At 36.9% G+C, this 21,001-nt stretch overlaps 1 protein-coding gene across 1 annotated transcript in view; it reads right to left on the bottom strand.

Annotated features, from left to right (window-relative positions):
- Nucleotides 1–9,242: 9,242 nt before the first annotated feature.
- The window catches only part of LOC118202887 (iripin-8-like), a 52,043-nt gene continuing 40,284 nt past the window's right edge, over nucleotides 9,243–21,001 (bottom strand). Inside the window, exons 3-4 of the mRNA XM_035375106.2 lie at nucleotides 12,076–12,509; nucleotides 9,243–9,909 (exon numbers count right to left, since the gene is read on the bottom strand). Of these exons, the coding sequence (XP_035230997.1) occupies nucleotides 9,375–9,909; nucleotides 12,076–12,509 (969 nt within the window). The 3' untranslated portion in view covers nucleotides 9,243–9,374. The remainder of the gene's footprint in view (nucleotides 9,910–12,075; nucleotides 12,510–21,001) is intronic.

Raw genomic sequence — 21,001 nt, 5'->3', positions numbered from 1 at the left:
TGCACTCAGTCTGTTCGCCTGGTTTTAAACCTAGATCGAACTTCCAGTACTCAGATCGCTTCCTCACTCTGCCACTAGTGGGACACTCCGAAGTCTTCTGTTAGAGATAGAGGAATTAAGAAATAAAAGTAGTTTTACTTTCTCAAAATTTAAAAATAATATGCGCAGTAGAGGGCTTGCCAGTGAATATTTTGGCATCATCATCAGCATTAGATTTGGCTCACAGGATGGTTGTTCCGAACATCCCCTTAAATTTGCTCTATCTTTATCCTGCGGGTGAGTAAGCTTCCTTTCTGATTATCAAGGACACTTCAGAAAGCAGTTCACAATATGTGCATATGATGTTTATAGTGTTCGTGCGACTGAACAAATATTACGCACATTTTTCTGAGAGAACTGCTGTATCGTTTCTACAATGCAAATGTAGGAAGAATGGATTGGCTTGGTTTATTTAATTACGACAGAGCACTCGAGGGCTATCTGCCTAAGAGTTGGGAAGCTTTCGTGGAAGACTTTCTAAGGAAACAGGCTCATATGCACGTTAAACATGGAGAAAACCACGAAAACGCCCATGCAGCCAGCCAGTTCACTGGGATTTGAACCTTCAAACGATCTACTAGACTAAATACTGACTATTTTCATGCCATTTTAAGTGTTACTGCAATGTATTAACTATGTACTAGCATGGAGCTTTTGAAATTTTTCTGATCACGAGACCTGTACATACTAAGTGAGACCTGATTAGACATCTACACCATCTTCAATGTCATGCTTCCACATTATTCTTTTGATATTACATGCCATTTTGTTAGTAATTTTGCATGTAAAAGTTTATTTTAAATAATTCGTCTTGGATAGCCAACCCGATGCCTTGCCGCGTCACACGTGACTATTGGTCACGCCCGTTTGTCCTCCGGACCCACCCTGAGCATTCAACTCACTGCATCGCTCGTAGTAGCAACTTATGTGACGACAGCTGGAACAAAGCGAGCAAATTTGCAAGCTACTCACGGCTTAACACTGGAACTGGTGAACACTGTCCAAAACTCCTCAAGGAAAGACTTTCAACGTTTTATTTATCACCCCAGCAGACAATTGGTTGGATCTAATGGTAATTAACGCAGTGTTGTGTTACCTTTTTTTATTAAATATTCTTCGCATTTAAAACATAAAATTCACTTCAACAGCAGTATCGCAAAATAATTTGAAAATGATCACATCTTTAGAATTTCCGATACGCAATCTTGCGCGCTGGAGATAAAAATGTTTTGTTTTGTGTATAGTGTTGCCACTGCTCGCTTTGAAATCGTAGAGTTTGTTAATCAATAATTCGTTCAAGTTTTACAAAATCTGAAGTAGATAACAAAACAAATTCCAAATTTGGGCTTCCAGATGCTCGTAATCGGTTCAAGACATACGTTATTCAAAACTGGATGGCTCTAGGTACCGTTATTTTATCTTAGTGTAAGAAATTTACATACATTTATGCAGATTCTTCATTTTTAAATTTTTTTAAATATAATACAGGGCGATAATATTGGATGGCAACAATTTGAAAAGTGAATCAACGTTTATAGTGAATCAACGCAATTTTCGAAAACGAAATTAACAGTCCTTCTGGGCAAATTGCTCCTTTGGACTAAAAATAGCAATCATAATAATTAAAAAAATAATAATTTAAATACAGGCAATGTGATAAGATTTAAGAAATACATCTCCAGTATATTATGCTTGAAATTCGGTCGAATGTCTATACACAGTCAGTAAAATAAAATAAACTCATTATGTACAATACGTAAGTTATGCTGCAAATGTGTTTGAAACATGCTTCCATATGCTACTACGCATTTATTCCTGCACCGTAACTGATTGCTTTTTCTACTTTTCTTCGTACCGCCTTTATTTTTGTTATGTTGTCGGCACATTGTGGCTAGTACTGATTAGCAAGGGTACGTAGATGTTGATTTAAGTATGCCATTGCACTTGAAGAGGTAGTGGTTTGAGTTGAACCGAACTACTATTTTTGAGCCATTTTACTTCTCGGCGACTTGTGGGCAGTGTTGCAAGATTGAGTCAGCACTTTACCAAAAAGATATTGAATAAAACAAAACCTAAGAAATCACCATGGAAAGCCAGCTTGAGCTTTAGACCTTGAAATACCGCTATAGTAACATTATATTCACCATAAAAAGTTTGACAGTAAATATTATAGGGAACAGTTTTAGGGATTTTTCCCCTTTTGTGACAATATTTTCATAGCAAAGTACAATCTTTGCGTTTCTAGTGCTGTGAATATTCGGCATTTGCTCCGCCGCTACTCCTGGCTACCAGAGACTATCCAAACTCAGTGTTTTGGATTGTTTCGCCCTTAAAAGAGCAGTTTCAAATTTTGTTGCTGTACATAGGTTTTCCATGTAATAATGATATAGTAAAAAAAAAAAAGAAGAAGATACAGATTCATATAATAAACTATCTCAAGGAACTATTGTGAACCGTTATAAATTATGACCGTTAGCCTATTATTATACCTATTATAACTTCTATAATATCTAATAGATATGATATCAATCAAAATATCTCTATACTATTTATACTGTTATGTTATACTATGTACTATTTTTAATATTAATTTTAAAAATAAACCGAAGTGTAGTGGGACTATACCTACATTACTTATCGTAAACATTGTGTGTCCCACTACATTTCCACCTGAACCTGTACATAGGTTTTCCCATATTATTTCTCCCTGTTATTTACTCGAGAAGCAATCACTTTCAATTAACAGCAGTTTTGTCAGAACAGATGTTATTTTACATTGTACATAGAATTATTTCTTTAACTCTTTCGCCGTCCTCTCCTGCGCAGTGGCTAACCGCACCGACGGTGCGAATAGCTAACAGGTTATTCACACCACCTACGTTCCCGCATGCGCACAAGCAGCCCATGTACAAGGCAGGCGGTAGTGAGAGCGAAGGTTGTTAACTTTAACTCAGCAATAGAAAGGGTTGTTTATAGTTCACCAGCAAGAGAATAATTTGTAAGTAATAATTATCAGTTACAAAGACGAAGTCAATCTATATACATGCTAATGTTCAGGAAATGATTAGATAAAATAGGGATTTAATGATGGTTTTAATTGCAAGCGAGGACGAGTAATAGTTTAAAAAAACTTTAGTGTATTGACAAAAAGGCTACAGAAATTAATTAAATTCTTTTATTTAACAGAGGAATTTTTATGCAAACTTAGACCCTAGTCTTACAGCATTGGACTGTCAGAATTTATTATTCAATAAGAAAACTTAATTATAATATTCTTATATATTCATCACTTTTTCAGTATCCACTCATGTTTATAGGTTAAAATGCCATATTCAATATTAAAGTTATTTATGAAATAAAAACCTAATAAAATCTGATAAATCATTTGTGTGTGCAAATTTTTAAATCTAAATCTCTTACATTAAATTATTTCTGTCTTTTAAATTGCATCCCATTATTTATTTCAATTTAGTTGATTAATGCGTTTCTACTAATATTTCAAAGTTCTTTCAAGCACTTTTTCTGTCCTGAAAATGCCAAGTATTTCTATAAAAAAAATTAAGCAGGCATACAGAATAATTCATTTAATAGTTCATATAATCTCTTTTAACTGATTTCATGTCTAAATTTTCTACACAGAAATCCGCTGTCTAATTTTTAGTATCTTTTATCGGACGAAATTTTTCAAATGAATTAAAGGCTTGATTGAGCAAAACACATCTTTAAAGCTAAATGTATTCTAAGAAATACAAAAAATGTCAACACGATTTTGCCCCCATTCAAAGCAGTCATTTAAACTATTCAAACCGTTCAGGAAAAGGATAAACATTGCTAACATAAAAATCTGCCCTTTTTTATATATACTTTAATAAAAGGAAATGTGTTCCTTTTTTTTTATAAGAAAAGGAACCCATTTTCCTTTCTAAGCTTTCGAAAGTCGCCAACGCTTAAAAAATGATAAACTACCCCAAGGTAGAAACCCGCCTTTGACAACTCAATGCGCATGCGTGGTTAATGTTGGTGCGAATAGCTTAAGCGGCTAATCGCACCGATGGTGCGAATAGCATCGGCCCCTCTCCTGTCCGCGAAAATTTCTCCCCAGCAACCGTCTGTTTTTCGTACCACGTAATGTTGTTTTCTCTGTACATCATAACTTTCCATACACAACTTTCGTACTGAATGAATGTCAATGAATATTAAGTAAAATTATAAGGAAATAAAGCATAATGGAAAAATAATATCTCTGCTTATTTCTAACAGCAGGCTAATTTGATAACATCTGTTCCAGGCGGTCCACTCTTCCCATTTTGTTGTTGTAATCTCTTTTGTTGTTTTTTCTCTTTTTCTGCTGAGTAGACGTTGAAGCCATCTCTCACTGTCTTGTATCTTATGTAAAATGGCGCGAATATTCATAAAACTCGGGGCAAATTCAATTAGAAATAGAATGCCTGATTACTGCTGCCCTCTAGGTATTAGAACAAACAAAAATATAAACTCAAACAAGTAAACATTTAGAAAGCATATTAAACGTTTAAAATTTTTAAAATGTAGAAGAACACTTGTAGCGCGTTACGGCCGCCCTGTGGAAATTTCACTTCAAAGCGCTAGACGCGTTACGGACGACGAAGAGGTTAATGTTTCTGCATAGATGTATTGTTTTTCGTATTATATAGTAATATGCAAGCTCACCAAATTTCGGATGTTACAAACCTCTTTACGTGTTTCCGATCAGCTTTTCGCACCTCCTTGGCCTTCTGCAGCTGCCCCAGACATGGCTTGCTGGTCACCGAAGCTCAGGGCTTCACTTCTCTTTTTCTTTTACAAGGCTATCTCAAGTGCAGAAGCTTCATCTTTGGACTTTTACATATGTCAGGACTCTAAGAGAACCCATTCAGGAATCTGGAAAGAGCTGGAGTAGTGCATTTCCCGCTGCCAGGACCCTAAGGGAACTCATTCAGGAATTTGGAAAGTGCTCGAGTAGTGCACCTCCCGCTGCATGTCAGAATAACCAACAAAGTATCAAAGTTTATTTTAGCATACGACAAGGTATGTATCGGTTAGAGAGGAATTCATACGTGTTATAACGTACTCTGGCAAAGCCAGATTTATGAATTTGCACATGTGACCCTCCATTCAATCACCATCAAAGGCCTCTTTCTAGCAGGATAAAAAAAATAGGCAGCAATAAGCTTTTGTTGAAACCTTTGAGAATCTTTACAAATGATCACTAAATCGATCAACAATTACGCTGTGAAGTGCTTTCAACAAGATTTTGTATTATGATAGCAAGATATTTTCTTCCTAAAAAAAGCTTAAGCCAACCAGCGGCCTAGCAGTAAAGATACTAACACCGAGTGTTCGATGTAGGTTCCATTCCAAGAAAATGGTTTGGCTTCATGGGAATTTTCGTGCTTTTGACCCATGTGCCTCATATATGCGAACCAGATTCCCTTAGAAAGTCTTTCACAACGATATCCGTTCCCTTAAATGGGATTTGCTTCCTTCACCGTGATCGAATAAACCAAACCTTAGCTTAGGGTGTTCTTGGGAATAAATAAGTCTGCAGTTTTGCTCAGTGTGGAGGAACAGCTGATTGGCCGAGATGATCCTGTTTCCCGACCTTCTCTTTGGTTGCATATAACAAATGGAAAGTATTTAGTTCTTAAGATCTTTACTAGTTGAAATAACATGATTTTCCTTAAGTTTCCAATCAGCTTAAACCTTTAAGGGCATTTTTCGTATTGGTTTTTGTGTTTATGCTATTGCAGGCTATCAAATGGTTCAGCTGAAATTATATCTTCATGTTTAAAAAGCATTTTCAGTTACGTTTATGAATGATACGTTGTGCAGAACCCATTCAAACACAAAAGATGTTGGAGTGGCACCTTTTGTATTTGGAAACTTTTCCATGCAGAGCTATCTTGTGCATGACACTGATACTTGATCGGTATACTGACCTGCAGCATGTGCTTAGTGTTCCCTACTCTTGAAAGTTATCGAAAGAGTCATTAGGGCCTGACTTGTGAAGAATAGTTTTCAAAAGAGATAAGTAACTGACGGGTAGAGAATAAATTGAAGCGCTTTGCCTTCTAAATTTGAAGACCGGGGTAGGGTTTGGAGACTGGTTGCTGTCGATGCTGGTAGTATCCCAAAATTCACGCATTTGGCAATGACACATAATCAAACTGAATAGTAAAAGCACTAGGGATTTTTGCTTTCTGGTCGGTCATCTTAATTGTTCAGTGCAGTACGCAACAAATGAGCAGCGTATAGCTTAAAAAACTACCTTCCTCAAGAATGTCGTACTCTGCGTATTTCTGCGAAGTTCGCTTATAAAATCTTCCGTTAATCAGTGCAGTGAAATTTTTGATTCTATTTTTAGATCCGAGCGTAGACTTCTGTTCCTTATAAAGTACGGGGCACCTGTGATAATTCTAAGAGCCTATTTTGCAACACTTGTTTTTTGTAGTCTTTCTCAGTGGCAGTAGTCCAGGCAGGACACGCATACGTAATAAGCCTAATAGATGCGATATGGATTCTCCACTTCACTTTGATAGAAAGCTGATCATTTTTAAGCAGTGGTATATTGAACACTATTCCATATACTTTTCCATACACTTTGGCCATATGAGTGGACCAGGTGAATAACCAATTAAAGGTAACCCCCAAATAACTGGCGTAGCCCACTTTGGGAACCAGGGTACCGAACAGCCTTACATCGTTCACGATAGCTGCCATTTAGAGATTTCTTAACCAGTGTGCATGATATTTTGAGCTTAGTGTTTTTATACGATAAACCTGAAAAAGGCCCCCACTTCATAGGTCTCTCATTCGAGCGTTTCTTTAAATCTTCTTCCAGAAATATGCAACGTTACTTCTATTGCATAATGATCTCAGGATTGCAATTTTTTGCAATCTGAAACTAATATTAACATCAAAGCATTCTGCATGTTTTTCGTAAAGTAATATTATTGCATCGATCTCGTACGTAGATTGGGGTTGTTGCAATAATGTACAGAGTTGTTTAGACCTTTGGTAAAACTTACCGAGTTAGAAACGAATTGTGTTATGTGCGACTAATTCCAACGTCCACGACTACAGGCTATGTTAATCGATTAATCTTTTGACTACTAATGGGACATGTATGTCCCACTAAAAGTTTAAAAATTCCTGCTGGGTTAAAAAGTACTTACAATCTCCTGAATGTTCGGTATCATCTTCCAATACTTGGAAAATGAAGACGCCGCTGTGCTCGTTATACACAGATGAACATAAAACAAGTAAGAGTTGCTCAACCTGTAATGTTGGGTTATGCAAAGAATGCTTTACCCTGTACCATACGATACAAAATCTATTTCATATAATAAAATTTTCCAAAAATTAAACACTACCAGGATTATATTCCAATTTTTAAAGAACTACAGTGATAGCCTAGACTATAACTTGTTAAGTTAAACAACAAGAATCAGCGTATGTTTGTAAATTTTGCAGGGCTAATTACGATGGTTAAAATGCTGAACCATCTTCAACTGCCTAAGTGCAAATAAAGGAGATAGAATATGGCCATAAGATAAGAATATTGGAAAGAAGTCAGGCACTGGCGCCATCTATTGATGAAACAAGAAAACTAAAGCATAATTTTACCTTAAAGGTTGAGGGTAAAGACTGATTAAAATTAGAATCATTAACTAGAACTGGAAGTGTTTTTTGAATGTGAAACACCTCTAGAAAATTTAATTCACCAATGGAAGATTTTTTTAAAAAATTTTGGCTGCTGGTAAAAGACTATTTACTCCTATTTTAAATACATCTTTAAGTATGAAAATGGTTTTTTATTTGCGCCCTGACCTATTATGATTATTTGGACCACTTGAGACATTGAAGTTTGACATGCTCGATGTACAGCAAATAATGATGTGTACAACTGCATTTCATACCAAATATTTCGCAGATTTTAGCAAACAAAAATGATTCCTTGTAGGGGATAGTGCGACTGTTGCGTTTTCACAATGTCAAAACTGCTATTATTTATGCTTTTATGCAACTAGAAATGTTATTTGGATCTAGAATAAAGTACAATCTTAAATTTCGTGCTGACATTTTCTGACATATGAAATGGGTTGAAAATTTTGTGTTTGAATTTGACACCTCACATTTTGTGATAGCTTCCTTTAAGCGTTTCTAGTAGGGGGACTGGAAAGTAATGTCGCTTTCTTACATTAAATTTAAACGAATACATTTTTAACAAGTTTTTATTTATAATCAATAATATATAATCACCCTTGTTATCAACCTTTTGCCATCTAATGTGCAGATTTTCAATCCCGGTCCGATAAAATGGTTGAGTAAAATATCTCGAGGGGACATTTTGGACATCATCCAAATTTTCAAATTTTTTGCCACTAAGAAAATGTTGTAGGGATCCGAATAAATGGAAATCCAATGCTGCGATATCGGCCGAGTATGGTGGATGAGTATGGAAGGACCTCCCACCCCAATTCATTCATTTTTTCCAGTGTTCGTCTTGCACAGTGCGGTCTTGCATTGTCGTGTTGCAGAATGACGCCTTTTCTGTTGACAATTGATATTTTTCGATTAAAGATTGGTTCACTTTATCCAATTGTATACAATCAAGGTCTGCATTAACAGTTTGCCCAGGTTTCAGCAGTTCAAAATGAATAATTCCGCGAATACTCCATCAAACACTTAGAAGCGCCTTTTCGGGATGTAAACCCTTTGTAACCCCTATTAACACTGCCTTTTGTGTTTTGGTTTATCATATAAGACCAATTTTTTGTCGCCACTAATCAAACGATAAAAAAAAAACGGTTCTGTATGGTGCCGTTGAAGCAATACGTTGCATGTGATGGATAGGTTGTTCTTTTCGGACAGATTATAGGGGACTCGAACACTTGCTTTGCTTATGTTTCCATTCTGCTTTAAATGTTCTTGGATGGTCGACCAAGGTTGGTTAAGAGTGTTTGACATGGATTTGCTTCCACTTCTACCCTTAGCATGTTGTTCTACCCTTAGCATGTTGTTGTCGACATGCGCAGAAACGGCATTACTTTCCGATCCCCCTATTACTTAGAAATAAATACATAATTATTTTGTTATATAGATTCGAATTGCAAGCATTACATTTTCATCTTCCAGGCTAATCTAAAAACGAATCACAAAATACTAATTTGAATCAGTAAGAATACAATTTAAAAAATATTTCTTTATTACAATTTTGGGAACAAAAGCTAAAATATTCGCACAATTTAAAAAAAAAATGCTTAAAGAAGTTTTTGAAAACAATGCGCATTACCTCACTGCCTCTTAGATGACATCTATAAAGTATCGATTCTTCCCATATACATTATCATATCGTTATTGTAATCTTGAATTACAAACATGAAGGGCCGATCTACTTTAAAGAGAGGAAACGAGGGTTCCTCGATAAACGATATTTTGAAAATAGGAACTTGTGTTGCTGCATCTGCTTCAGCTCCTTTTTCCGATATTTCAAGGAATGTCTTATGCAAAACTCGATTAATGGTGGCTGAGCCATTGTTAATCATTCCAGAGAAATCTGCATCTGGCTGAAAGATGTTTTCGACTCCTAGGAGTGAGATTAAGTCCTTGGAATAAAGTAGTTTAAACTTTGGTATTTGAATATTGAGATCAGCGCCATACATGATATCTATGAGTCTCGATAACTTTTCTGGCGTCATCTTTCTTTCCAACTTAGCGAGACCATCTATAGCTTTCGGCATCAAGATTATCATGGTGACATTGTCACCTTCAAAAGGGACCTCTAAAGCACTGTACGACTTCCCCGACCAGTACATGAAATTACCAGTCATATGCATCATTGGTACCTCCCTGTTAGAAAAGAATATGAATGAAAATTGCAATCAAACAAATAATGTAATACTTAAGAAATGATAATAGACCCTTGTACAAGTTGGGCAATAAAAATACAGTTTCTGCATACTGCCTCCGGAAATGCAGGTATGTATCAACTCCCCAAGTGGAACTTGCAACAGTCAGGTATTAACCAAAAGTCTATTGATTATATAAACAGCAGAACTTATTAGACAAAGTATTCTTTCAATAAAGTTAGCTTAGTAAATGTTGATTAGAAAATATAAAAAGAAATTTTAGCGCTTCACAATCGCAGAACTTTTCTGTAAAAATAACTCGCAATTCTGAATAATTTACAGGATGAGGCAGTGAATCGGACGATTTTAGAAATGTTAATAAGTGCGAATGATTAGCTTTATTTACTTAAAATATGCAAGAACATGCAGGAAAAGTACCTGTGATGCTTTTAAGTTAATACCGATGGTTTAAAAAGTTAAAACATTAATAGATTTAGAACTCACGTAGCCAAAAATTCACAGGAAGAAAAAGATTTACACTCAAAAATAGAGAGGTAAACTAACTTTAACAGTGTAAGCCTGATGTCATAACCAGTCGTTGCTAGATCATAAATTCGTAATTGTTGAACCTAATTCTTTAGCCCACTGCGTGAAGGTAAGAATTTTCCAGTCCTGCTGCCAGGATCATTTCATAAAATGATAGAAAGCCGGCACCTTTATGGAAGTAGGCAACTATTTACCAATATGCTTTCACATAGGTGTCCCGGCAGCCCTGATGCGGGTTCCTTTTCTCATGAAAGCAAACTTCATAAAGCTGCCGGCACTGTGCCTTTATGTCAAGGCACCTTGGTGCCTCGTCAAGCTATCGTTCCCTTGGTAAAGATGCCGGCATCTTTCCGCGAGTAAATCGCTGTTCGCAGAGATTACGACCTTCAGTTGGGGCGTCCCGTTAACGTTGAAGGCAGCTTTTCTGAAAATTAAAACTCTCTCTTGACTTCATAATGGTAGCTGTACCTTGTGCCTTTATGCTATGGAACTCGTGTGCCTTTACGAAGGATGGGGGATGGGTTAATCTAAAAGATGCCAGAACGTTTTACGAATATCTCTGGTCAAGCTAGTCCCACTCACCCCTGAAGAAAATGCAACTATCATAAAGAAATAGTATTCCCAGTCCTCTGCCCTCTACAAAATTACCGAACATTAAAGACAGAGCAATATAAAATATAAAACTCTCGCAAAATTAACATACACATAATGCGTTTCGGTATTTTAACAGTGACAAGAAAAATGCCATGTATGTTGTACTTAAGAGATGACAAGTGATTATAGTACATTAAAACATGCTAAGCGATATACGACAGGCTATAATTAGGAAGTGAAAGGAAAGCTCAACCGCTATCCGATCGTTGTTCGTAACTATTGGTCACTGCATAAAATTTCTGTAGCTAATCTACTGGTGAAACATTGAGATTTGTTTTGGTTTGCCTGATGAAGATTTGAAATACGACGGAATGCTGAAGCATACGATGATTCCCACCCCATGTGTAAATTCCTACCAGTATTCAAAGCATACTATAAGCTGTACTGAGAGATGAGCGTCTTTCACAAAATTTTACTTCTCCAAGCCGCTGTTCTAGAGAATTGTGCGATGCTGCGTCTCTTCAGTTTGGCTTTCTTAAGCGAAAACAGATCGCTGTGCGCTTGGGAAAAATAACACTAACAATTTGAAGAAACATTTGGAGAATGTAAGTGTCTTGTTTTAATGAATCACGTTAACTTTAATAATTAAAATTTACATTCTAAATCGCTAAAGCGTGTTTTCCTTCCATGCTCATAATGCTTGCTGACTTACAATAATTATCAATACTTCAAAAATCTCTTAAAATTCGAAAACCACGAACCTGCATCCGAAAAGTAACTTACCTTTGGTACTTGTACACACACGAAGGCATCCTAACACATTAGAATATACAAAAGTTTACGACAAGATACGTTTGAATCTTGCAACAAATTTTATGCATAAATTTGGCAAGATTTACTCTTCCTAATATTGTGAGAAAGTAATAGAAATCACCTTTCAGCTGGTTAAATTACAGCTGTATCTGGCAATAACATTTTGAAACAACCGAAATGTAAAAAGACAAATTTTAAAAGAAATTATACTCACTTCGCCTTTCGAAAATAGCCCTTATCGTAGAAAATCTGCTTATCGGTAGAATTGAGTTTAAATTTATTAAGCCATTTTCCCTCGAAATGAGCAGCACTCACAAGAGCAATCTGAGTATCTGGCTGGAAATCTCTTACAATGCGAAGGATCTTACCACTGGTTTTGTTCTTTGCCCAGTGATTTATTTCTTCCGCAATCTCAGATCCTTCTTCCGAGAAATCAACCTCTTGCACGGATCCACCGTACAACTCTTGGGCTTTGGTTTGATACTCTGTAAGAAGACCTAATTTCTTATCGATTAAAAGGGCGTTGGCAATATCTAATTTATAATCAGGTGGGTTTGGTTGGATTTCTTCTAGAAGATCTTTGAAAGTTGAATGTATTTCGATGCCAGTTAGATTTTCCTTATCGTAGCCCAACATGCTCCACAATTCCTACATAATAAAAGAATAGTTTGCATTTAGTTAGCATATTATATTAATACAGAGTTGCCCCAAACAGTATCAGTAAAACTGAGGAAATTAAACATGTTATAAAGCAATTATTAAATTTTAAAGGCAGTAAACAGAGCTTTAGTTTTATTTGGTTTAAGATTATAAGTTGGCGAGACTACCAACTTTAAAGATGGAAAATGCTTGTAGCAGTTTTGCGATCGTGGAGGTACAGGTATACACATTAGCACTTACTGTAGTCTACAATACGGACAAAAATGTCTGATACTGATTTTCTGTAAGAAGACCTAATTTCTTATCGATTAAAAGGGCGTTGGCAATGTCTAATTTATAATCAGGTGGTTTGGTTGGATATCTTCGAGAATATCTTTGAAAGTTGGACGTATTTCGATGCCAGTTAGATTTTCTTTATCGTAGCCCAACAGGTAGTTAGCCTTAAATTCGATGTTCTGTCTTGCTGCTTAGGTGTATAACTTCGAACACAGTCGAACTGGCCTACGATCCAATTACATGATAGAATAGCTCTACATAGATGAATTGTGCACGTACATACTGACAAGGTTGAGAACTTAAATTAGTAGATATCCTTTATATATGGTGGCCATACTGTATTTCGAAACATCGGTTACAAACTTCCAGGAGAGGGAGTACACCTTTACGATGTCAAATCATTTGGCAATGCATTATCGGAAACGTCTTCTTGCCGCGGCAGAGACGACAAATATACAAAAACGAAGGACACCAACAGGATGACAAAAAATGTTTACTACGTTTACACAAACCAACAAATAAGAACAAAAACAGACAAAGACCGTTATTAAAGAAGGTGTTCGAAATTACGACTCAGGATCGTGATGCAGCCCTCACATTTCCAGCGCATGGAAGATCTGCATCACTCATGCAAGATCGCATGGCACATGCGTTTCCTGCATCATGGTTCCGGTCGTTATTTCGAGCATCTTCTTTTTGTTGACAATAGTTGGCTGTTTTTGTTCTTATTTTCTGGTTTTCGCTGCACTAAGAATAATAAAAATTATTCTCACCCCGTTTGTGTTCTTTCTTACTTACGTTTTATGTCGTCAATACCGAGACAGGAAATGGTTTCCGACCATGCATTGCTTAGTGTTTGCTCATCATCCAGGTGTACATTATCTCTCCTAAAAGTTTGTAATCGATTTGCCGAAACAACCTGTACATGCACAATTCACCATGAAATTTGCGAACGTAGTAGAATGTTGTTAGGGTGTACTTTAATACGAGAATTAAAAGTCCGATTTAAATGCTTTGTTTTTTCATTTGGCAGAAAATCAAAACTGGATTTTTATTTATTGGATTATGACAAAATGTATTGAGTTGTTCGGAAAGTAATTTCTTTTCCCAACGGACGGCTTAAGTGTAATTTTTCACAGTTAAGCCGTATAATCATATATTTTGAAAGACGATATAGCAAGCCTTACTTGTGAAAAAAATCGATTGATTCTACGCAGTAGATTTTGGTTTGTGTCCTTTCAAATATGGAAAGTGAAAAGCAGAATTTTCTGCATATATTACTTTTTTACTATCGAAAAGGTAAAAATGCTGTTCAAGCTAGAAGAAAGTTATCCGATATGGTTGGAGAATGCGTATGGAGAGAACGCCAGGGCCAAATATGGTTTGGAAAATTTCGATCCGGCAATTTTGATCTTGAAGATGCACAACGTATCATCACTGGGGACGAGAAGTGGGTTTGTTTAAAAGAATGTTAAACGCAAGAGATCACGGAGGAAAAAACTGCGAACCAGCTCAAAGCGCCCTTTGGTAGGATTTCAAAGGAAATTTTTTGAGCTTCTACCTGACAACCAACGATCAGTTCTGAAGTGTACTGGTACTGTCATCAGCTGAACAAATTGAATAATTAACTTAAACAGAAAAGTCCAGAATTGATCAACAGAAAAGGTGCGTGTTCCACCAAGATAATGCTAGACCTCGTACAAGTTTGGCAACTCGCCGAAAGCTTTAATAGCTTTGGATGAGATATAACGCTTTACTCACACCATATTCTCCAATATGGAACCTTCCGATTCTTCTTTATTTCGCTTTCTACAAAATTCCTTAAACGGTAAATCCTTTAACTTCGAATGAAGAGGTCAAAAATCACCTGGATCAGTTTTTTGCTAAGAAAGAAAAACGTTTTATGAGCGTGGAATCATGCTACTGTCAGGAAAATGTCAAAAAGCATTGGACCAGAATGGGAAATATATAATTCAATAAAATACTTATTCACTATAAGAAAATCTTTCATTTTCATGGAAAAAAGAACGAAATTACTTTCCGACAACCTAACAGCGTCTGCTTAGGAGAAGAAATCCCATCGCAGAGAAATTTTGAATGAAATGATTCGTATTCCTGTTACCCAAGGTTTTAATTTATTATGGTCAAGAAGACTAACGCTATCTAGCCTATCGGAGTGATGCCCTCGTGGAGAACTTTCCAAGCATGTTACACAAGGAGAAAAGTACTGAAACGCCCGTACGGCAAGTTTGTTCACCGAGATTCACACCCGGCTTTTTTTACTTATTATTTGTTCCGCCCTAAGGCAGTACACGGAAAGGAAGGGATGCCACGTGGAGGTCTTTTTAAGGGAAACTGGCTCGTATCCACGTTACATATAAGGAAACAGCGAAAAAACCCATGCAGCCAGCCCGTTCGCCGGGTCTCTAACCCCGGACTGGTGTATGGTGTATTAGATTATGGCAAAGCACTCGAGGGCTATCTGCCTTAAGGGGGGATGCCTTCGTGGAGGACTTTTTAAGGGAAACTGGCTCGTACACATGTTACACATGGGGAAAACCACGAAAACACCCATGCAGCCAGCCCGTTCGCGGGATTCGAACCTCCTAGCCCCGGACTGAAAGCTGCTGTTATGCCGCTCGGCCAGTAGTAGGCCTTTTTGTACCCGGTTTGAACGTCCAATTTCAGCGACTTTATTAGTGAAATAGTATTATAGAAAACCAATTTGTGTTTATCCGGTTGAAACCGTCATAATCACTTATTTAAAAGTATAGTATCAGTTAGACCTTAGCTCATTGAAATGCGAAACAATTTCGAGTTTGAACACTTCACTTGGCCATGCACTTATATTTTCATAGGCGCCTTTGGATCCACTTAATATCTAAGCAGTAAAACCGTTGACAACTTGCAGTTCTACCAGTCTTTAATCCCGGTGAACGTACTGGCTGCAGGGGGAAGAGGTATTCGTGGTTTTTCACATCTGTAACTCGAAAGAGCCAATTTTCTTTAAAAATCTCCCCACTAAGGGGTCTCTCGTTAGACAAAAACTATGGCAAAGCATGCAACTATTACAGTTCTAGGTTGTTCTTCTGTAATCTGTTCCTTCAGTTTCAGTGTCCTACTACTAAGACATCGCCAAAAGATTGCTTTTACCTTTAGTTGGTTAGTTGATTTTTTAAATGGCACAAAACCTCGATGGTTATTATGCGCCAGACAAATGGTGAATTGATGAAATGAACCTGAAATGCTGATGAAGGCATGGAGAAATGACTTTAAAATGTCCAGGCACTCTAGCAAAAGGTAGATCAGGATAAAAGGGAGATAACTTCAAACCATATGGTAAAAAGGGATGTCTTTTGAAAAACTTATGAGGTTGATGTGAGAGTAAACCATTATGTTCCAAAGTTAACATTTCCCAGAATTACAGTTTTAACCGATATTCACTCACGTTGGAAAGAGGAAGTATCGGAAAATCCTGTATCCTGGGAAAAAAAAAAAATAATTTCAGCCGGCAATGAAAAATCTACAGTCGGGCTCCTGTACTTTTCTATCTAAGCTATGCTACACTACCAGAGATGCTACACAAATTTCCGCTTAGCTGTTTTGCCTGAACACCGTTCGGGGACCACGAAAAGGGAATTTTTTTATTTGCCCGTACACCACTCGGGTAGTGTATTTTCCTACATCAATCCACTGATTTTCCATGCTTTTCCCCCATTTACTTTTCAGCGCTTCTAATAGATGTCTAGTAGTCCATGAGAGACTGGATTGCAAAATCATATCAAGGATAGGTTTTACCGCTTTTTATTAGGCGAAGAAATTCAATGAGTTTATTTGCACGTGTACAATGTATTAGGCTTTACGAATAGTATCTCTTCCAAATGTTGGTATGAAAAAAAAAAAAAAAAGCGATGGGCAACAGTAAATGGCTCACAAAATACGATTTTGTTATTGGATCAGATAGTGAATCTGAATTTTCTTTAAATGATTCTGATAGCCCTGAAAGTTCTTTGTTTCCTCGTCATTACTAAAGAATTTCAATAAAGTTTAGATCATCCAATTCCGGTTCGGAAGTTTTGTTAAATGGATACTAATAAATCCACCTCCACCACCGCTGAAAATTAAATTCTTTCACATATACAGGGGTTGGACAAAAATATAGAAACACGTTTAAAAAAACATGTTTCTTTGCTTAATATGGTGTAGGAAACCCGTTGGCATCCAAAACAGCTTGCAGTCTTCTCGGAATCGATAAATACAGTTCCTGTATGTTTGCCAAGGGAATATTATACCATTCTTCCTGCAAAACGGTGGCAAGTTCAGATACAATGTTGGCGGTGGATAACGAGAACGCACTTTCCGTTCCAATGTAGACCACAAAGGTTCGATAATATTCAGGTCTGGTGACTGTGGTGGCCAGGGGAGATGGAACAACTCATCCTCGTGCTCAGAAAACCAGTCCTGGACAATGTGAGCTGTGTGAACAGGGGCTTTGTCGTCTTGTAAGACACCATCACCATCGGGGAACAAAGTTTGTACCATGGGATGAACTTGATCGGCCAAAATGTTCACATAAGTCTTGGCAATCATGTGCCCTGACACAGTTATCATGGGGCTAGCATAGAACCACGATATGGCTGCCCAAACCATAACAGAACCCCCGCCATGTTTCACTCTTGGCAACAAGCAGTCTGTATGTTGTTGAGATGGCGTTCTCCAGACGTAAACTCGGCCAGAAGTGGAAAACAATGTGAAAGAAGACTCGTCAGACCATATTACTCGCTTCCACTGCTCTATAGACTTTATGACTTAAACACTACCTTTTCCTGTTACGGGCATTAGCATCACTGATGAGAGTGGCTTCTCAATTGCAGCACAGCCAGCAATTCCCTGTTTATGAAGCTCCCTTCTAATTGTTTTGGTACTCACAGGGTTCGGTAACACAACATTCATTTCAGCAGTAACTTTTGCAGCTGTGGTCTTATTATTTTTCGTCACAGTTGCCCTTAATGATCGTCTGTCACGATCACTCAGGACACACTTTCGTCCGCGCTGTGATTTAGCAGATGATGTTTTTCCGCTTTTCAAATATGCGGAATAAATCTTCTGATACAGTACCTCTTGAACCACTAAACACCTCTACCTTGCTTACGGAAGCACCTACCATACGTGCTCCAACAATTTGCCCACGTTCGAGGTCTGTTAACTCTGACATAATACAATGCAACCTCACATAACAGTACTCCGACAACAACTGAACTGTTTAGCACATTTACGAAGTTGTATAGGTGGCGTCAGTAGTCAAAAACACCAGCGCCACCTACGTATTTCATTAAAATCAATCTTTCTTTTCAAACATGCATTTCACAAGGTGTTTCCATATTTTTGTCCATCCACTGTATCTCCACACTTTAATCTTTCACATTAAAGTGTTCTTTCCAGTTCCTCAGTTCCATAAGAGAAAAAACCAACTTTAAGTAAAAATGCTTTAATTTCGCCGTAATTAATTATCTTAAATTAATAAATACAATACATGTAACTGTTTTGACCGCTGATTTGAGTTCATGTAATCGATTGGAATACAAAATTAGTTATAAAAAATATGCTTATTTTTGGTCACAATATGGCAGGAAAGTTAAACTGTTAAGTGGTGAACAGCCTAAGGGATGTTGAAAGCATTTTAAATTGTGGTAGCATGAGTCATGTTACATTAAATGTGTGTAGTACGAGCTGATAGTTACCGTTGCTTATCCGAAATGAGTTAAATTCTTCCATCTCAATTAGTTCGGATAAATAGGATTCTATTTTGTCTCATTTATTCCTTTAAATTTACGAAATATGAAAGTCGGCCAAATGCATTAATCTCAGTTAAGTTCAAATACCTAAATCTGGTTAAAATGAGAATGGCCAAACGATCGAATTTGTGAAAGGTGGGATTGAAAGAAACCGATATTTAAAAATGGGAGGGTTAAAATACGATTTTTAAATGCAAGTTCTAAGCATTCCAATCTCCGTCACGGGTACAAAAGGGCAATTGTTTAACTGAGTTAAAATTTATCCTAGACCAAGCTTTCTTAACCAAGGGAGAATTTCTCATAGGAAGAATTTCATAATCTAAGGTGGAATTAGGTCAGTTTTTTATTTATCTGTTAAATATTTAAATTCATCTATGAATGTGAAAAACAAGTCTTATTGAAGTTTACGTATTAATGTTAAATGTATTTTTTCTTGTTGACGTTTTGAAACAATTTGAAAATAATGTAAATTTAAATGAATGTTTATGTATTTGTTTTGAGAAATTTTGAGAAGGAAGATGAATAATAGTCCACCAGTGATGAAAGGTGTGTATGGGGCAAAAAAGCTTGAAAATGAATGTCGTAGACTACTGCTGTCTAGCTAAATTTTTAAATCTACTTTTTCCTCTTGAATAATAAGTACCAGGAACTAATTTCACGGACAAGATTGGGGAAGGATGTAACACGTTAGCGCTGATTCTTCAGAGGTTTACATTTAAGCATTTTTTTAACATTAATAGCTTTAGAGAATCTAAAGAAATTTGCAAGTAATTTCATTTAGAAATGGAGAAGGTATAAAAGATGAACAATCCCCAACTAGAATTCATATTGGAAAACTTACTGCATTTTTCCTGCTACAGCAATTACTTGCATTAACAATACCTGCTGATCACCGTTAAATCTTTCGAAAGAGCGTTAGAAAGTCGTCCGGGAAGGCATCCCTTCCCATAGGAGATAGCCCTGGTAAGCTTTGCCATAATTAAGTAAACCAAACTTATTAAAAGATTTAATGTGTTCGTTCTATTTCATTCTTTATTTATTGAAATACAAGTCAGGTACATAATAGCCCACCAGCGGCCAAGCGGTAAAGTCGCTGAAAACTGGTAGTTCGGTCCGAGGTTCGAATCCCGCGAACGGGCTGGCTGCATGGGTGTTTTCGTGGTTTTCCCCATGTGTAACGTGTATACGAGCCAGTTTCCCTTAGAAAGTCCTCCACGAAGGCATCCCTCATCTTAGGCAGATAGCCCTAGTGTGCTTTGCCATAATTAAGTGCACACACATAGGTACATAATGTTTTACGTTTAGAAAAATATTGCTTTATAACTGAGTTGATGTAAATATATTTTCTGTTTGGGAGTATTAAACTGGCACATGCTTCTATTGAAATGTGGATTGTTCTGTGATATAGAAAAGATTAAATTTATTTAAATAATCTTGATTCGATCCTAGGTTCGTTTTAAGGGTTACTACCCCCCCCAGGAAGTCGTGCATTGTGCTGGCAGATATCTCTTCCGGCAGCTTTGGAGCCTGGTTCTTTCCCGTAAACTGTGGCGTTCTTCACCGTAACCCAATTATTCTCCCACAAGCTAAAGTGGCACCACGGACCACCAGCAACCCAAGCTGCTAGTGCTCCGTGGTGATCCGTGGCCTTCGAGATTAGATGGCCTGGTCAGCTGCAGAGTCACGTGATTTGACGTCACGTAAGGCGTCTGAACTTTCACCCTTCGCCCTACATTGTGTGGACACTGCAAGCGAAGACTTCTTATTACGTTGATCGCGTGCTGTATTGTTTTATTATTCGTGTCTTTTTTATTGCTAAATTTAAGTAATGTTGTTAAGGATATTTTCGTTTTTAGATTGAGATTACTAGTTAACTTATTTGTTAACAAGAATAACGATCGACGTCTATGTAGAGCTGTCTTCATCATGCCTGCAAGATGTTGCGTTCCAGCATGCAAATCCAATTACGATGGCACCAACGAATATGTATCAGTATTCAAATTTCCAAAAGATACAGTAAAACGGGATTTATGGATCAAAAGAATTTTAAGGAAAGATTTTATTCCAAGTGATCGCAGCGTTGTGTGTGAAAAATATTTTCGAAAAGATGATATTATTCGCTATGATTATTTACCAACAAACGAAGGTACTTTTATTCAGATGTGTAGAGGGCATTCTAAATTAAATAACGATGCTTACCCATGCATTTTTTCTGGTTGTCCAAAATACTTATCTGAAATTCCAACCCCTCAGAGGATGAGCAAGAAGGAAAAAAGAGCTAAGATGGAGAAGCATATTTTTAATGAATTTTTGAGAAAGAACAAAACTTAAAAGGAAACTTAAAAAAGTCAAGAATACGTGATGGAAAAGATATGAGTATGTAAATGACATTGTTTCATTTTTTAAAAA

This window comes from Stegodyphus dumicola, chromosome 11 (genome assembly GCF_044657685.1).
Source record: "Stegodyphus dumicola isolate Sdum_Otavi_A_Nest chromosome 11, ASM4465768v1".
NCBI classification, from domain to species: domain Eukaryota; kingdom Metazoa; phylum Arthropoda; class Arachnida; order Araneae; family Eresidae; genus Stegodyphus; species Stegodyphus dumicola.
Note: the sequence above shows the minus strand (reverse complement) of the source record. Positions and strands in the feature narration are given on the sequence as shown.